This window comes from Rhinoraja longicauda, chromosome 26 (assembly GCF_053455715.1).
Source record: "Rhinoraja longicauda isolate Sanriku21f chromosome 26, sRhiLon1.1, whole genome shotgun sequence".
In the NCBI taxonomy this organism is placed as follows: Eukaryota; Metazoa; Chordata; class Chondrichthyes; order Rajiformes; family Arhynchobatidae; genus Rhinoraja; species Rhinoraja longicauda.
Window position 1 is genome coordinate 8,389,850 of NC_135978.1, and position 17,247 is coordinate 8,407,096.

The 17,247-nt window shown below is 46.9% G+C and overlaps 1 protein-coding gene across 8 annotated transcripts in view; it reads left to right on the forward strand.

The window, feature by feature from the left end:
• The first annotated feature begins 667 nt into the window (after positions 1-667).
• The window catches only part of auts2a (activator of transcription and developmental regulator AUTS2 a), a 1,063,027-nt gene continuing 1,046,447 nt past the window's right edge, over positions 668-17,247 (forward strand). For all 8 annotated transcript variants that reach the window (XM_078422734.1, XM_078422736.1, XM_078422739.1 and 5 more), the window contains exons 1-2: positions 668-747; positions 1,142-2,303. In XM_078422734.1, the coding sequence (XP_078278860.1) occupies positions 1,974-2,303 (330 nt within the window). In that variant the 5' untranslated portion in view covers positions 668-747; positions 1,142-1,973. The remainder of the gene's footprint in view (positions 748-1,141; positions 2,304-17,247) is intronic.

The following is a 17,247-nucleotide window of genomic DNA, read 5'->3' on the forward strand; positions in this document are numbered from 1 at the left end:
AGAGAGAGAGAGAGGAGGGAGAGAGAAGGGAGGGAGAGGAGAGAGAGAGGAGGAGAGAGAGAGAGAGGAGGGGGAGAGAGAGGAGGGGGAGAGAGGAGGGGGGGGGAGAGGAGGAGAGAGAGAGAGAGGAGGGGAGAGAGGAGGAGAGAGAGAAACAGACAGACAGGGGAGAGAGAGAGACAGAGGGAGGAGGGAGAGGGAGGAGAGAGAGGAGAGAGGGAGAGAGAGAGGAGGAGAGAGAGAGAGGAGGGGAGAGAGAGACAGAGGGAGGAGGGAGAGGGAGGAGAGAGAGGAGGGAAGGAGAGAGGGAGGGAGAGAGGAGAGAGCAGACAGACAGACAGGGGGAGGGAGAGAGAGGGAGGGAGAGGGAGGAGGGGACAGAGACAGGGGAGAGAGAAAGAGAGGAGAGAGTCAGACAGACAGACGGAGAGAGAGAGAGAGAGAGAGAGAGAGAGGGGAAGGAGAGAGGGATAGGGGGGCAGAGACAGACGCAGAGAGAGAGAGGGGGAGAGAAAGAGGGAGGGAGGGAGGGAGAGGGGAAAAGAGAGTGCATGTGAGAGAGAGAGAGAGAGAGAGAGAGAGAGAGAGAGAGAGAGAGAGAGAGAGAGGGATAGGGGGGCAGAGACAGACGCAGAGAGAGAGAGGGGGAGAGAAAGAGGGAGGGAGAGGGGAAAAGAGAGTGCATGTGAGAGAGAGAGAGAGAGAGGTTGGGGATGGAAGGTAGAGAGTGTGGAAACACAGAAAAAGGTGTGGATGAAACAGCGATTCGTTACCAAGCATCTTTTTCCCCTCTCTCTCTTTCTCTCCCTCTCTCTCTCTTTCTCTCCCTCTCTCTCTCTTTCTCTCCCTCTTTCTCTTTCTCTCTCTTTCTCTCCCTCTCTCTCTCTCTTTTCCCCCATTCCTCTCGTAACTGGTTTAAAATGCAGAGACGACGGCAGGTCACGTTAAAGGCAGCCTGGGTTTCTAGTTATTTTCCGGTCGCTACAAGTGGAAGAAAAGAGAGGGTTTTGTGTGTGTGGGTTTTTTTTGTTGTTGCCCAAAGTGTGTGTGTGTGTGTGTGTGTGTGTGTGTGTGTGTGTGTGTGTGTGATTTAAATTAATCTTTAAAAAAAATATTTGTGTGTCTTTATTTATTTTTTTAGGAAGGACGGGATTGTTATGGTCGTTGTGGATCCCGGGAGATTACTGCTGCTGAAAACTATTTCTGGGAGAAGAAGGATTGTTGCTGTTGTGTGTGTGTGTGTTTGGCTTTTTTTTTTGTTGTGGGAAATCTATTATCAATCATTTTCTTTTTTTGGTTGGGAAAAAAAAATCATCATCTTGGAGAAGGAAAAGTGTTGCTGTCGGGAGAATGAAAGCCAGTCTGCGCCTTGAAGGAGGAGACCTGGTCAATTCTACTTGAGAATTATTCTATTTCGCCAATTATTCCCCCCCCCCCCCCCACCTGGGGGGATTTTTTTCCCCTTGCTTTGCCAAATCACACTTGGAAAAACCTTGTGGCGTTCGTTGTCCTGTCCGGATGGTCGGCTGGCTGGCTGGCTGGCTGGCTCTGGGATTTATTATGGGCATCTTGGAATAATTTCTGCTTCCAACTTAAAGAGACGGGATTCATCATCAACCCTCTTCTTTGCGGATTGTGTGTGTGTGTGTGTGTGTCCTGGTGATTTATTAACACACAAGGAGCGACGTGAGTCTATCGCCATCGTCTCTTCCCCTGTTAAGTGGCTTTGTGGAATTGCTATTGTTGATCTTTCTTTTTTTATTAACGCACACACACACACATTCGAGGGTGGGGATTTATAATTTTCCGGCCGTCGACCTTTTCGTTGTTGGAGAAGAAGGAGGAGAAGGAGGAGAAAGAGGAGAAGAAGAAGGAGGAGAAGGAGGAGAAAGAGGAGAAGAAGAAGGAGGAGAAAGAGAAGAAGAAGAAGGAGGAGGAGAAGGAGGAGGAGAGAGAGATTCGTGGTTGTACAAATGGATGTTCCGAGGTGTAGTGGGCTTCGCCGGAGTAGGCGATCCAGAACACAGAGGAATCGAGATAGGAAGGCAAAGGGAGGCAGTGGTGGAGGAGGAGGTGGAGGAGGAGGAGGAGGAGGAGGTGGAGGAGGAGGAGGCAGTTCGAGGGCCATCGGTGGAGGCACCCTCCTCTCCTCGTCTGGATCTGACCGAGAGGGCAACAACAAAACCCCAGCCCCCTCCAGACCCAGACCTCCCCGACGCCGGAGGAAAGACTCGACTTCGGGAGAGGAGGATCTCATTGACGGCTTTGGAATAGCTAGTTTTGTCACGTTGGAGGCTCTGGAGGTAAGGCACGGCTCTTGTGGATCATTCAAAGTGGACCTTGCCTCGCCGAGGCTGGAGTTATTTGTGTGGGGGTGTGGGGGTGGGTGTGTGGGAGGTGGAGGTTGGGGTGGGGAGGGGGGTAATGCTGCTTGCGGTTCGGCTTTTTGAAAAAGAAAAGCCCCCCCCTGTGTTGTTATCCTGGCAAAATAGGTTTGCAAAAAAGAAAAGATGAACGCCACTTTCCGTTGTTTGATTGAATTGTTCTCTCGGTTTTCGCTGGAGAGCTTAAGAGTTGCTGCTCCAGCTTGTTTCCCGCAGTGTTGTTTACCCTCTGTCACCCCCACCCACCCCCATTCACTTGCCCACCCCCCCCATTCACTTGCCCACCCCCCCATTCACTTGCCCACCCCCCCCCATTCACTTGCCCACCCCCACCCTCACCCCATTCACTTGCCCACCCCTCACCCCATTCATTTCCCCCCCCATTCACTTGCCCACCCCCCCATTCACTTGCCCACCCCCCCATTCACTTGCCCACCCCACTCCCATTCACTTGCCCTCCCCCACCCATTCACTTTCCCACCTCCCCCATTCACTTGCCCACCCCCCCATTCACTTGCCCACCCCCACCCTCACCCCATTCACTTGCCCACCCCTCACCCCATTCATTTCCCACCCCATTCACTTGCCCACCCCCCCATTCACTTGCCCACCCCCCCATTCACTTGCCCACCCCACTCCCATTCACTTGCCCTCCCCCACCCATTCACTTTCCCACCTCCCCCATTCACTTGCCCACCCCCCCATTCACTTGCCCACCCCCACCCTCACCCCATTCACTTGCCCATCCCTCACCCCATTCATTTGCCCCCCCATTCACTTGCCCCCCCTCCCCCCTTCACTTGCCCACCCCCACCCCCATTCACTTGCCCAACCCCCTCCCATTCAATTGCCACCCCCACTCCCATTCACTTGCCCCCCCCCATTCACTTGCCCACCTCCACCCCCATTCACTTGCCTACCCCCATTCACTTGAACCCCCCCTCCATCCTCAAAGTCTGAAACGTTTTAACGTGCGAAAACAAGGTTGGCGTTGAGCTGTGGACGTGAGGTGTACATGTAGCTGGTTGAGATTCTTATGTTCCTCTGTAACCCATGGGTCAATGAGATGCAGGCCCCTTGCATTGTAGCTTGCCAGATGTCATCATATTCGGTCACTGTCCTGTGGAGGATTTGAACTACAGTTGGTCAAAAAGTGACCGGGAAGGTATAAAAGCCACCAACGAATGCATCTGCATCAATGTGGAGGTCAACAATGGTGGGAAAGGTGCAAAATAAAAAAAACATCTCCCCAGATTTGGCTCTGTGAAAGAAATGGGAGTAAAAAAATGCCTGTTGTGGATTAATGTAAATTGCATTGAATGCTAGTTATAAATGACATTTTGGACTATGGAGAGGAGAAATTACAGCTCTGAGCCAAGCATGGTCTGAAGAAGTTGTGTTGAAGATGGGATCATGTGTTTTTTGCATTTGTGTAATGTTGCCAGAATCCTCAGCGATGGTTGGCTCTCCCTCTCTTCAGTAATCTGTAGTTGGGTGACTTCTATTTCTATCCATTTACCAGCATTGGATCGAATCCCCTCCATCAGCACCAACTATGAACGGCCTCTGGCCCGAAATGATCGCTTGTTGAATCTGGAACTAGTGGATGAAATGTCATTTAAATGATTACTTTACTTAAGTCTCCCAAATGACCGGTATTGATCAGTTTATCCTTTGCATTTATTTCACGCAGTTCATTCATTTAAATGTGCCTTTGTGAGCTTTTCAAAATTCATGTTATTGCTGAGGAGGAATGTAATTTTATTTTTCTTGACTGGGTGGTGAATAACAACTGTGCTGGAGATGGGACATAACTTCTGGAAATGTTCCACAGGGGCTTTGATGTAGAAACCAGTGCGTGCGTCCTAACCCTTGTTGCCCCCAGGTATCACAGTTCTTGTGTAGGAATAGTGCCACAAACCACTAAGTCTGACATCTCTTGGATGTGCATTCTTTCTGCATGCTGTTCCAAATTTCACGTTTCCTCCCCCTTCAAAATGAAGCATGTCATTTTTAACCACCAGATCTTGTCAGTGACATCCATAGGGAGAAATGGCCATTTGTTCAGAATAACTCTTGGCGGAGTTTCATTTCATTTCGAATCTCTTATTCGTGATAACTGTGAGTGGTACTGAGGCGACATTCTGAAGTCTATGGGTGGAATTTGGCTTGCCACTTTCATGGAGTGCCGCATGCATTTTCTGTGAGCTGTTTACTTAACAGGTGGAAACACGATGAGTTAACATTGCTTCGCAAAATTGCACTGTAATGGATCGTTCCAATTATTGTTCTTATTGCTTGTGTTAATTTATAGCTTCCTTGAGGGGGGAGCAACAATGAGATATGGTGATCCTATTCGAGATTCAACCTATTGCATTAGAAAGTTATTCTAACTACACCAATGGAATATGCATGTGCCTTCGCTTTTCAGATTCATAGTGGAGTATTGTGGCCTGTCTGTTGTTCATCTGGCTGGGGGTTGTCTAAGTGTTGCTGTTTAAAATTAAAAAGAAAAAAAAAAAATAATATATATATATATACATTTATGTCACTGCAAATGTGCATGCAAAAACTCTGTTCACTCTTAATTGAATTTGTGGGATTTTCTGTTGAAATGTCAGACCTACAAATGTCATACCCTGGCAAACTCTTTAGAATGGAATTGATTAATTTGATCAGCATTGGATCCATAATAAGGAAAAAAAATGATGAGAAAATAATTGATTCATGGTGATGACACGAGGGTCTGTTTGTGTCCAGTTTTGTAACATGCAGTTTATTTAGATCATGCAGGTCTCGCTACCAGGAGCCTGCTAATATTCACTGCAATTACACCATCTATTAATAAGTTCCTGTAATGATGTTATTAGAGTTAATGGACACCGATCCTCTCCTAAAATGAGCAGACTTTTAAAATATCTGTTGGGCATTGCCAAATTTTGCCCCTCAGGAATAACTAGTGAATAAAACCTTATTTTATCTTTCTGTTGACTCAGCAGCTTAAATGTACTCCAGGCACGGGAGAGAGAAAAAAAATATCTTGAACACTGCTGCTTTGAGGAATTAGTATAAAATGCAACTCTTAAAGAGTCAGTGTAGTTACTTGATTAATTGTGAAATCCTTTCATTATTGCATACTTAACAAGTGTTGCCTCATAGTTATGATTCCACATGCACTCCCCCAGAGTATTTAATTGTTTTTTTAATTTAGCTACGTACATGGAAATTCAAGATTTTTCTTCACCCAAGTACCCGAAGCTTCCTCGGAAGCTGTAATCAAATTAAATTCCTCGGGCACTGTCCTTCTAAAACCTTCCGTACAACGTCCGTTCTGCAGTGTTCCTAAATGTGCGTTCAAATGTCAACCGGTAGTTCACAATAGTCCTCACGGTCACAAATCATCTTTTTGGATGAAAAATCATTTCCAGCATTGGTGCCTTGCTTCTTTCTCGAAGACCACCATGGAATTGCCAAGGAGTTGTCCGTCCTGACACTTTTTATAATTTGTTTTGAGCTTGCATTATTCATAAAGAATTGTTTTGCAATATCGAACCCCCTTGGTTAGTGTGTTTGACCCAGGCATTATCTAGCATCAAGTTGCACTTTACGAAATGAGTAGAGACACGAAGCAGTGGAAAATTCTTCTTTCAGTCCGGTAAAATTAATCTCTTTTTGTCGACCATTACTTTTCGATGGCAATAGCTGGAAAGTTGTTCGTTTAATGCCACAGATAACATTTATGCGAGCCAACATTAATTATTTTTTAAAATCTCTGAGTATTCACATTGGCTTGCATAAAAAGTGAGGGTGATTTTTATAATGAGCTGCTATGCTGTTTAATACAATGCTGTTAACAGAATTGCAATAAACAGTACAGTTATCACACACTTCCCCCCAATAAGATCAGATAAACATGACTACATCATAAAATGACTTTACTAAAGTGTGGGTGGGGGCGTGGGGGGGGGGGGGGGGGAAGCAATTTATATCTACATTTATTTTTTATTTCTAACTTTATCAGAAATTGCTGTTATTTGTGGTGAGAATTTCGGTCCCATTTTAGTATAATTCATTCAGAGTTAATGGGCACATAACCATGAGGTAATCACACCACAGTGCAGACATGTTAAACCTCTTCCTTAATCAGGATGCATTTTTGTTCCCAGAATGGTGTTTTACTTTAAAGAATATATATATATATATTGCAGCATCCTTGAACACTTTGGCTTTGCATGCAAAACCTGGAATTCGCACACACACTTGATTGAAAATGCAGCTAAAAAATGATGAAGATTGCATTGATGAAAAGCAGCCCTGCAGTGAACCGATAAGAGTCATGGAGTGATACAGCGTGGAAACAGGCCTAACTTGCCCACACTGGCCAACAATATCCCAGCTACACTAGTCCCACCTGCCTGCGCTTGGTCCATATCCCTCCAAACCCGTCCTATCCATAATCCTGTAACCAGTAATACAGATCCTGTAATTTTGCGTTGCGCGCCGTGGGCATGGATTTGCAAGGCCCGTCAATAATGTACTGAACGCTGGCGAGAGGCGTTGATATAAATTCAATTGTTTGAGTTGTGTTTCTGCCCGTCTCCTCGAAGCGAAAAGGGAGTTTTTTTGGTCGCTCGGCACTGTGATCCATGCAGTGTTTGGGAGACTAATTGTAAATGCCCATTGTTTTGCTGCCTGCTGTAATCTTGAGCTAAAGTGGCGTTAGCAGCCACATGGAGAATGGTTAATGTGGAATGCCAGGAAATGTTGACCACAGCATCTAAATATTAAAATCTTTCAAACGGTGAAAGCCTTAATGGTGCCTCCGTTTAAGATGCACCATTTTTCTTTTTTTGCCAGCTTGTTGCTCAGTATTATGAATACATTGGCAATCCGTAAGAATAGACGCCTTGCTCTGTCGTGCGAGAATGAAACGTACTGAAGGCCACTAATTAATGTTGCAGAAATCTCTGCTCAGATTAAAATCTGCAATATTACAGCTTCACTAGAGCACTTTGTAAGATCATCCACAGCCCTTAATGGCTTATTGTGCTGGACATACTCTATTTCCAGTTATATTTATCCCAGCCTGATGCTTCCCTGAGACGAATAACTTCACTTTCTTTAGAACGTTACATTCCTTATCACACAATTGTTTCTTCACGTCGCGATTAAAAAAGAGCTTTGCCGTGACCTTCAGTGTATTTCATCGTAATTTTAAATACATTCCGTTCCCGTTTAAACGTCTACATTTTTGTAGAAAATGTGGTAGAAGACACACAACCAAGGCAGGTGGGTGCCAGGGTCATTTAACTTGCAAGACCTCACAACTCAAGCGATTCGTGATTGAGTGGCGAGATCTTCATGGAATAAATAGTCCCCTCTGGAGGCCGTGTACTTTAAAACAAAATAAAATATCATTAATATACTCGTGAGAAAGACTGCCTGACAAATGACTACTAGCCAGTTCTGGACTCGACAGGGTAAAGCAAACACTTGGAACTTTGACTCCTGCCCTGAATCTATCTCCGTCAAACAGGGACCATGTTCGTTTTGATGGCGTTTGCTGGGCAGATTTCATCACATCCTTTGAATTGTTTTGACAAAATTGAAGGATAGAAAACGTCGCTGATTTCTTATTTCGTCGGTAGCAAAAACTAGGCGTGGAAGAGTGACAACAGGCCCTTTGGCCCAACTTGGCCATGCCGATCGAGAAGCCCCAACCACATACGCCTGTCCTCACCGCCCGCATTTGGACCGTATCCATCTAAACCTCTCCCCTTCACGTATCTGTCGTTTAACATGTTCAGTGCCACGCCTGAGTATACTCGGGTCAAGGCCAATAGTGGGGGGGGGGGGAGGGGAGGGGAGGGGAGGGGAGGGGAGGGGGGAAACCTGGCCATTTGTTCCGTATACTCACCGCCCTCTGTGTGAAAATGCAGCATTTGATTGTGATTTCAATGGGGGTGGGGGGGAACGTCAGCTGACAATTCTTGGGTGAGGGTGGAAGGTGCCCTTGGGAAGGTGTCGAGCTGCTTTCTTGAACCGTTGCTGTTCCTTTGATAAATGCACAGTGCCATCAGGGAACAGGGATTAAACACAGCAGTGATGAAGTGCCAGATGGGGGTGTGATTTGGATGGGAACTCGCAGGCATTCCAGTGTTTAGTTTAGAGACACAGCGCTGAAACAGGCCCTTCGGCCCGCACCCGACCAGCGATTCCCCCCCCCCCCCCGGTACACTAGCACCATCCTACACACTGTGGGCAATTTACAATACTTACCGAAGCCAATTAACCTACAATACTGTATGTCTTAGTGTGGGTGGAATCCGGAGCACCCGGAGAAAACTCATGCGGGTTTTAGATTTAGATTTAGAGATACAGCGCAGAAACAGGCCCTTCGGCCCACCGGGTCCGCGCCGCCCAGCGATCCCCACACATTAACACTATCCTACACCCACTAGGGACAATTTTTACATTTGCCCAGCCAATTAACCCTCAAACCTGTACGTCTTTGGAGTGTGGGAGTAAACCGAACATGCAAACTCCGTACAGACAGCACCCGCAGTCGGGATCGAACTCGGGGCTCTGCCGTTGTAAGACAGCAACTCTACCGCTGCGCCACCGTGTGCTTATTGACTTTGCCTTTGAATGTGGGACGTGCAGTTGATGAAGCCATGGCAAGTGGAGGTACAGTTGACCATTGTTTTACATTGGTTTAAATAGTTCAGATCTCTGCAATAGTAATTCATGTTTTTCTTGAGGGGAGGTGATCCAATATAAGTAGCATTGTTACTTACTAAGTAGCATTGTTTATCAATGTAGCATCTAATCTGCAAGGCAAATGTGCAAGTGCACCCTGAAATATGAAATATGAAAAGGCACTCAACAATTGAGCAGCTGGCAGAGTTGTTGCCTCACAGCGCCAGGGACCCAGGTTCGATCCCGGCCACAAACTCCACATGTGTCCACGTGGAGTTTGCACGTTCTCCCCCGTGATCACGTGGGTTTCCTCCCGCATCTCCAAGGCGTGCAAGGGTTTGTGGGTCAATTGGCCGCTGTATATTGCCCTTGGCGTGCAAGGAATGGATGCAAAGGCGGTATAACGGGACTGGAGTCAACTGTTGTTCGATGACTGGCATGGGCCAAGGGGCCTCTTTCTACGCTGTGCCTTTCATTCAGTAGTTAAAGGTATTGTAAATTTTGTTTACCTTGAGAGGAGAGCGTTTTAAATTGTGTAACACCAGTCAAATAGGGTGAGAGTGGTTTATGTTGCAGGACCACACTCTCTTGGTTCATTGATTGTGAGTGTAAATCTCATTCCAGGAGTTGAGAGCATGATTCAATCCAGTCTAGTGTCGAATAGCCCGGTGGGATTTAAAATGAGTTCTTGCTTATTTCATAGCTTTGCAGCAGCTACATACATGGCAGTTGGCACTGTCAAATGGCTCAAGATAACTTGCAAAATAAGCATTTTAACAAAAGATTGAAGCACCGTGATTAAATGTAATTTTTGCTTTTAGCTTACAGCGTGCATTTACCTGTAACGAGGGATTTGAGTCCTTGTGATTAATGCTGAGGGGTTTGCCTTGAAGCAGCCTCTAACGTTTATGTCGAAGATCGACACAAGAAGCTGGAGTAACTCAGTGGGTCAGACAGCATCTCTGGGGAAAAGGAACAGGGTGAGGTTTCGGATCATATCATATCATATATATACAGCGCGGAAACAGGCCTTTTCGGCCCACCAAGTCCACGCCGCCCAGCGATCCCCGTACATTAACACTATCCTACACCCACTAGGGACAATTTTTTACATTTACCCAGCCAATTAACCTACAAACCTGTACGTCTTTGGAGTGTGGGAGGAAACCGAAGATCTCGGAGAAAACCCACGCAGGTCACGGGGAGAACGTACAAACTCCTTACAGTGCAGCACCCGTAGTCAGGATCGAACCTGAGTCTCCGGCGCTGCATTCGCTGTAAAGCAGCAACTCTACCGCTGTGCTACCGTGCCGCAGGATCGAGAACCTTCTTCAGAGCAGTATTTTGAATCAGAACAAAAGGCCTTTCTTCTATTTCTCATTTGGATTTGTGGATATTCGTGACCTAAATCACAGATGTCAACATTTGACTTGTGCAGAAAAATAAAACGCTGGAGTAACTCAGCAGGTCAGGCAGCATCTTGGAGAGAAGGAATGGGTGACGTTTCAGGTCGAGGCCCTTCTTCAGACTGATGTCAAGGGGAGGGGGTGGGACAAAGAAAGGATATAGTTGGAGACAGGAAGACAGTGGGAGAACTGGGAAGGGGGAGGGGAAGAGAGGGACAGGAACTATCTAGCATTTGATTTAATTTTACATTGCTACAGTCTATAATGATTAGTCCGTGGCACGGTGGCGTAGTTGGTAATGCTGCTGCCTTACAGCGCCGGAGACCCAGGTTCGATCCTGACCTTGGGTGCTGTCTGTGTGGAGTTTGCACATTTCCCCTGTGACCGCACGGGTTTCCACAGGGTGCTCTAGATTCCTCCCGCATCCCAAAGATTTGTTGGTTAATTGGCCTCTGCATACTGCCTCGAGTGTGTGGATGAGAAAGTGGAATAACATAGAGCTAATGTGAATGCATGACCGATAGTCGATGTGGACTTGGTGGGCTGAGGGGGGCCTGCTGCATCTTTAAACTAAACTAAAGACTAGTAGGGAGTAGTGGATTTATTCATGATTATTCCCCCGCCCCACTATTAATGGCCTGTTTGTAATGTAGAATAGTTGTGGATATTTTTAAGGCAGAGATACATAGATTTTTGATTAGTGCGGTTGTCAGAGGTTATGGGGAGAAGGCAGGAGAATGGGGTTAGGAGGGAGAGATAGATCAGCCAAGATTGAATGGCAGAGTAGACTCGTTGGGCAGAGTAGACTTGATGGGCCGAATGGACTAATTCTACTGCTATCCCTTACGACCTCGTAACATAAAGCTGCCTCAAGGATCAATTCATTTGTTTCGGTGAATGTGCTTACTACGTTGCTGGTGACATCACTATTCCCTGTGTAAAACTTGTCTGGAGTTTGCAGGATGAAGACCAACTTTGAGGAAGGATATTCTTGCTATTGAGGGCGTGCAACGTAGGTTCACTAGGTTAATTCCCGGAATGGTGGGACTGTCGTATGTTGAAAGGCTGGAGCAATTAGGCTTGTATACACTGGAATTTAGAAGGATGAGGGGGGATCTTATTGAAACATATAAGATAATTAGGGGATTGGACACATTAGAGGCAGGAAACATGTTCCCAATGTTGGGGGAGTCCAGAACAAGGGGCCACAGTTTAAGAATAAGGGGTAGGCCATTTAGAACGGAGATGAGGAAGAACTTTTTCAGTCAGAGAGTGGTGAAGGTGTGGAATTCTCTGCCTCAGAAGGCAGTGGAGGCCAGTTCGTTGGATGCTTTCAAGAGAGAGCTGGATAGAGCTCTTAAGGATAGCGGAGTGAGGGGGTATGGGGAGAAGGCAGGAACGGGATACAGATTGAGAGTGATCAGCCATGATCTCATTGAATGGCGGTGTTGGCTCGAAGGGCTGAATGGCCTACTCCTGCACCTATTGTCTATTGTCTATTGAAATTATGTCCAGTATTTAAAATTCTCCCGTACTGATCAATGATAGTGGTTTTGTACCAGCATCTGCAGTTATTTTCTTATAATGATAGTGGTTTGTTCACTGTAGCTGGAAGATTGTGCAGCTTTAACTGGAATCTCATTGAACGGACTCCCAAGTTGATATTGCTCAGTCTTTCTGCAGAACAGCGCAACACAAACAAGGATCATGTTACAACTGACCTCAGTATATCCAAGCATAAATCTTGGTCCGTACGATATAATTGTTGACGTTATTGAAATGCACTGCAATGTACGCGAGTCAAACAAAATACCTTCAGCTCAGAAAATGGCAGTCTTCAGGCTGGTATAATTTTAATGCCCACGAGGTGATCTTGAATTAAATGCAGCGTGTATATATTCACCTGACATCTTCCAGCCAAAACCACAAAAGGCTGGAGGAAGCAGCACGGTAGTGCAGCGGTAGAGTCGCTGCCTTACAAGCGCTTGCAGCGCCGGAGACCTGGGTTCGATCCCCACTACGGGTGCTGTCTGTACGGAGTTTTTACATTCTCCCCGTGACCGCGTGGGTTTTCCCCGAGATCTGCTGTTTCCACCCATAATCCAAAGACGTACAGGTTTTGTAGGCTAATTGGCTTGGTGTAAATGTAACCTAGTGAGCGTAGGATAGTGTTAATGTGTGGGGATCGCTGGTCGGCACGGACTCGGTGGGCCGAAGGGCCTGTTTCCGCGCTGCATCTCAAAACTAAACTAAACTAAAAGCTGACAGGGCAGGTAACATCTGTGAAGGGAACGGACAGGCGATGTTTCCCATTGGGACTCTTCATCAGACTGATAGCAGTAGAGGTGGAGGAGGGGGAGCTGGAAAAACAAGGTGGGGGCAAGGCAAAGACAAGCAAGTGAAAGGTGGATACAGGTGAGATGTTGCCTGACCCACTGAGTTCCTCCAGCACTCTGTGCTTTGCTCAAGTTTCTAACATCTGCAGTTCCTCGTGTCTTCCTCTTCCAGGCAAGGAGGATGTTTTAGGTCCATTCTTTCAATTTGAGTTTAAATTTGCTTTAGTTTCGAAAAGCTATTTTGCCTCGAAGTCCAGTTTAGTTTTAGAGATACAGCGCGGAAACGGGCCCTTCTGTCCACAGAGGCCCCACCAGCGATCCCCTACCTAAGCCAGAGACAATGTTTACATTTACACCAAGCCAATTAACCTACACGTTAAGTGGAGTGTGGTAGGTAACTGAAGTTCCCGGAGAAAGCCCACGCAGGCCACGGGGAGAACGTACAAACTCCCGACTGACAAGCACCCGTTGCCAGGATCGTTCCCGTTACGTGAGCGCAGTAAGGCGGCAACTCTACCGCTGCGCTCGAGTGTTGTAAACGTTTAAATAGTTGTAAAAATATCAATTATGAATATGTCCATTTTATTGCGTGCACGACTCGGGAGATGAGCAGCACAGACAGTTGTGCTGATTAGGGTTTAGTTGGTAACCTTTAGTAATGCCAGCTGCTGGTTTTGTAATACCATCAGAGTAAGAAGGCAAAATTTGCTGGATTAACAACGTGTGTCCTTGTCCGCGTCTGAAGGAGAAGAAACACTTCATTTTTATTGCCGTGAATGCATTTTGTGGAAGAATCTAATTCCCGACCGACTGCAAACGTTCCATGTCCATGGGAAGGATGTGCGATGTTAATTTACAGCAGCGACTGCAATCAAAAGTATTCCGTTGGCTGTGAAACATGCATCGGGACATCTTGAGGTTGTGGGTGGCACTACATAAATGGAAGCATGTTCTGTCTTTTAATGAGCTAATTGATTTGCAAAAGAGTGTGTTGATTCAGTTAATGCGGTTTAATCATTTAAAGAGCAATTTCTGCCATCAGAGATGTTTTCCAAAACAAAACAATGCCAAGATAAAACCGGGGTGGTGCAGCTGGTAGAACTCCTGCCTCACATCGCCAGGGTGCTGGGTTCGATCCTGACCTCGGGAGCTGTCTGCGTGGAGTTTGCACGTTCTCCCTGTGACCCGCGTGGGTTTCCTCCGGCTGCTCCGGTTTTCTCCCACATCCCAAAGATGCAATGGTTTGTAAATTAAGTGGCCTCTGTGGGGGGGGGGGGAAGTCACCCATTCCTTTTCTACAGAGATGTTGCCTGCCCTGCTAAGTTACTCCAGCATTTTGTGTCCATCTTTGGTGTAAACCAGCATCTGCCTGATCTCCCGGTTGCTGGACACTTTAATTCTCCTTCCCATTCACACACAGACCTTTCTGTCCTAGGTCTCCTCCATTGTCGGAGTGAGGCTAAACGCAAACTGGAGGAACAACATCTCACATTTTGCTTGGGCAGCTTACAGCACAGCGGTAGTGTTCCCGCCTTACTGCGCTCACAGCGCCAGAGACCCGGGAACGATCCTGGCAACGGGTGCTTGTCAGTCGGGAGTTTGTACGTTCTTCCCGTGACCTGCGTGGGCTTTCTCCGGGAACTTCAGTTACCTACCACTCTCCACTTAACGTGTAGGCTAATTGGCTTGGTGTAAATGTAAAAATTGTCTCTGGTTTAGGTAGAGGATCGCTGGTGGGGCCTCTGTGGACAGAAGGGCCCGTTTCCGCGCTGTATCTCTAAAACTAATATTGATTTATCTTACTTCGGGTAGTCCCATCATTCCCTCTCTCTCTCTATCCCTCCCCCACCCAAGTCGCACCAGCTTCTCATTTTCACCCAACAAACAACTAACGATGGCCTGTGTCCTTTATCATCGTTACTTTTTTGCACATCTTTCATTCATTGTTCTTTATCTCTCCACATCACCGTCTATACCTCACGTTTTCCTTATCCCTAACCATTCTGAGGAAGGGTCTCGACCTGAAACCTTCTCTCCAGAGATGCTGGAGTTACTCCGGCTTTCGGTTTAAACCAGCCTCTGCAGTTCCTTCCTACACAAGTGCCCGAGTGCGTAGGGAATGGATGAGAATGCGGGATAACATAGAACAAGTGTGAACAGATGAATGATGGTCAGCATGGACTTGCTGAGCCACAGGGCCTGTTACCTTTTGAGTCATAGGATTCAGGATTCAGGATACCTTTATTTGTCATCCAAAAAACAAGTTTTTTGGACGAGATTTCGTCACCCACAGTCCAACAATAAGAGCAATAAAATAAGCAAATTACACAACTCCAACCAACACAAAACACACAAAAAAAAAAAGAATCATCCATCACAGTGAGTCTCCTCCAGTCCCCTCCTCACTGATGGAAGGCCATAGAGAGAGAGTCAAGGAGCCATACAGCGTAGGAACATGCAGTTTGTCCCAAGCTGCCCACACCGACCAACATGCCCCACCCACACTAGTCCCACCTGCCTGCGTTTGGCCCATATCCCTCTGAATCTTTCCTGTTGATGTACCTGTCCAAATGTTTCGTAAGCATTCTTTATCTCTGAACTAAGCTAAAACTAAAGGATTTCCAAACTATGTCAAAGGTTGTGATTTAAATCCTTTTTGTGAATTAAATGTGAATTAAACCCTTTGCAAATCCCTTGCCGCGTGCCATTTTCATACACTTGTACTTGGAGGACAGTGCGCAGCCTCGATCTGTTTCTACATGAGCCTTTGCTGGTCCCAAGAGTTTTGCCTGATATGCTTAATTGTGTTCTGTAAAATGATCAAAGTGGCAGATAATTGGCGCGCACCTTTGCTGTCCGACACGGTGGGAGGAGCGGTTTTATTTTGTTGTTACTGAATAAAAAATATATATATTAGGTTTATCACGCTGCCGAGCGAAATCAAATAAATCACTGGCAATGGGTAATGTGGCGAGGAGTGACAACACAAATAACAGGAGGCAATTTGATGCTTGAATCAGCTGTGTACATTTAAACAATGTGCCTTAATGATAAATTTCACGCACGATAATGGAAGTGTCAAAATGGTTTTGTGGTGCCTCCCCCCATACTCTCTACCACGAGTCACGTCTGCGCATTTATGATCAGTCCCCACAGTCACTGCAGATAGGGAGGGACTGCAGATGCACACCAAATGCTGGGGGAGAAACTCAGCGGGACAGGCGGCATCTCTGGCGGGAAAAGGGACCGGGTGATCGGTGACATTTAATGACCACTGCAGGTGCTGGTTTGCACCGAAGATGGAGTAACTCGACGAGTCAGGCAGCATCTCGGGAGAAAATGGAACCAGGTGACGTTCCGGGCAGGGCGAGACCCTACTTCAGATTGGGAACAGGCGATCGATGGAAGGAGGGAGAGATAGATCAGCAATGATTGGATGGCAGAGTAAGCTTGATGGGCCGAATGGCCTAATTCTACTCCAATCACTTAGGATCTCAGGACCGTTCTCTAGAACCAACATTGTTATTTGTGTAAAAATGGCTTCTGGTAATTTTTGTTTATTTATAGTGTTGCAAATACTTTGCATTTATGTGTTGCAAATACTTTTTTTCAATCTATCCCTGGAGACAGGATGCCCCAGTATATAAATCCTTCCCCCGGCGGAGGATTTCTGCACCATTTCTACCAAGCACCTAACTGGACCAGTATCGACTACAGTGTCCAGTACAGTCGATACTGTATCTGACATCATCTCTGGTTTATCACAGTGACCCAATGCTGGACAAGGCTTGGAATTAATCGATTGAAAGATACGACTTGGCAACGGGCCCTTCAGCCCATCGAGTCAACGGCGACTATCAATCACCCGTTCACACCATCCCACTTTCACAACCGCTCCCAACACACTGGAGGCAATTTGCAACGGGCCGATTAACCGACCAACCCCCCCCCCCCCCCCCCCCACCAACGTCTTTGGGACGTGGGAGGAAACTGGAGCGCCCGGAGGCAACCCACACGGTCAGAGGGAGAAGGTGCAAACTCCACACAGACAGCAGCTGAGGTCGGTATCGAACCTGGATCTCTGGCGCTGTGAGGCAGCAGCTTTTTAAAATTTAGTTGAGTGATTCAGCGCGGAAACAGGCCCTTCGGCCCACCGAATCCACGCCGACCAGTGATCCCCGCACACTAACACTACCCTACACGGACACTAGGGGCAGTTTTTACACATACACCAAGCCAATTAACCTATCGACCTGTGCATCTCTTTGGAGTGTGGGTAGGAAACCGATCTCGGAGAAAACCCACGCGGTCAAGGGGAGAACGTGAAAACTCCGTTCAGACAGCACCCATAGTCAGGATCGAGCCCGGGTCTCTGGCGCTGTAAGGCAGCAACTCTACCACGTCGCCCTAGAATGGACAAGA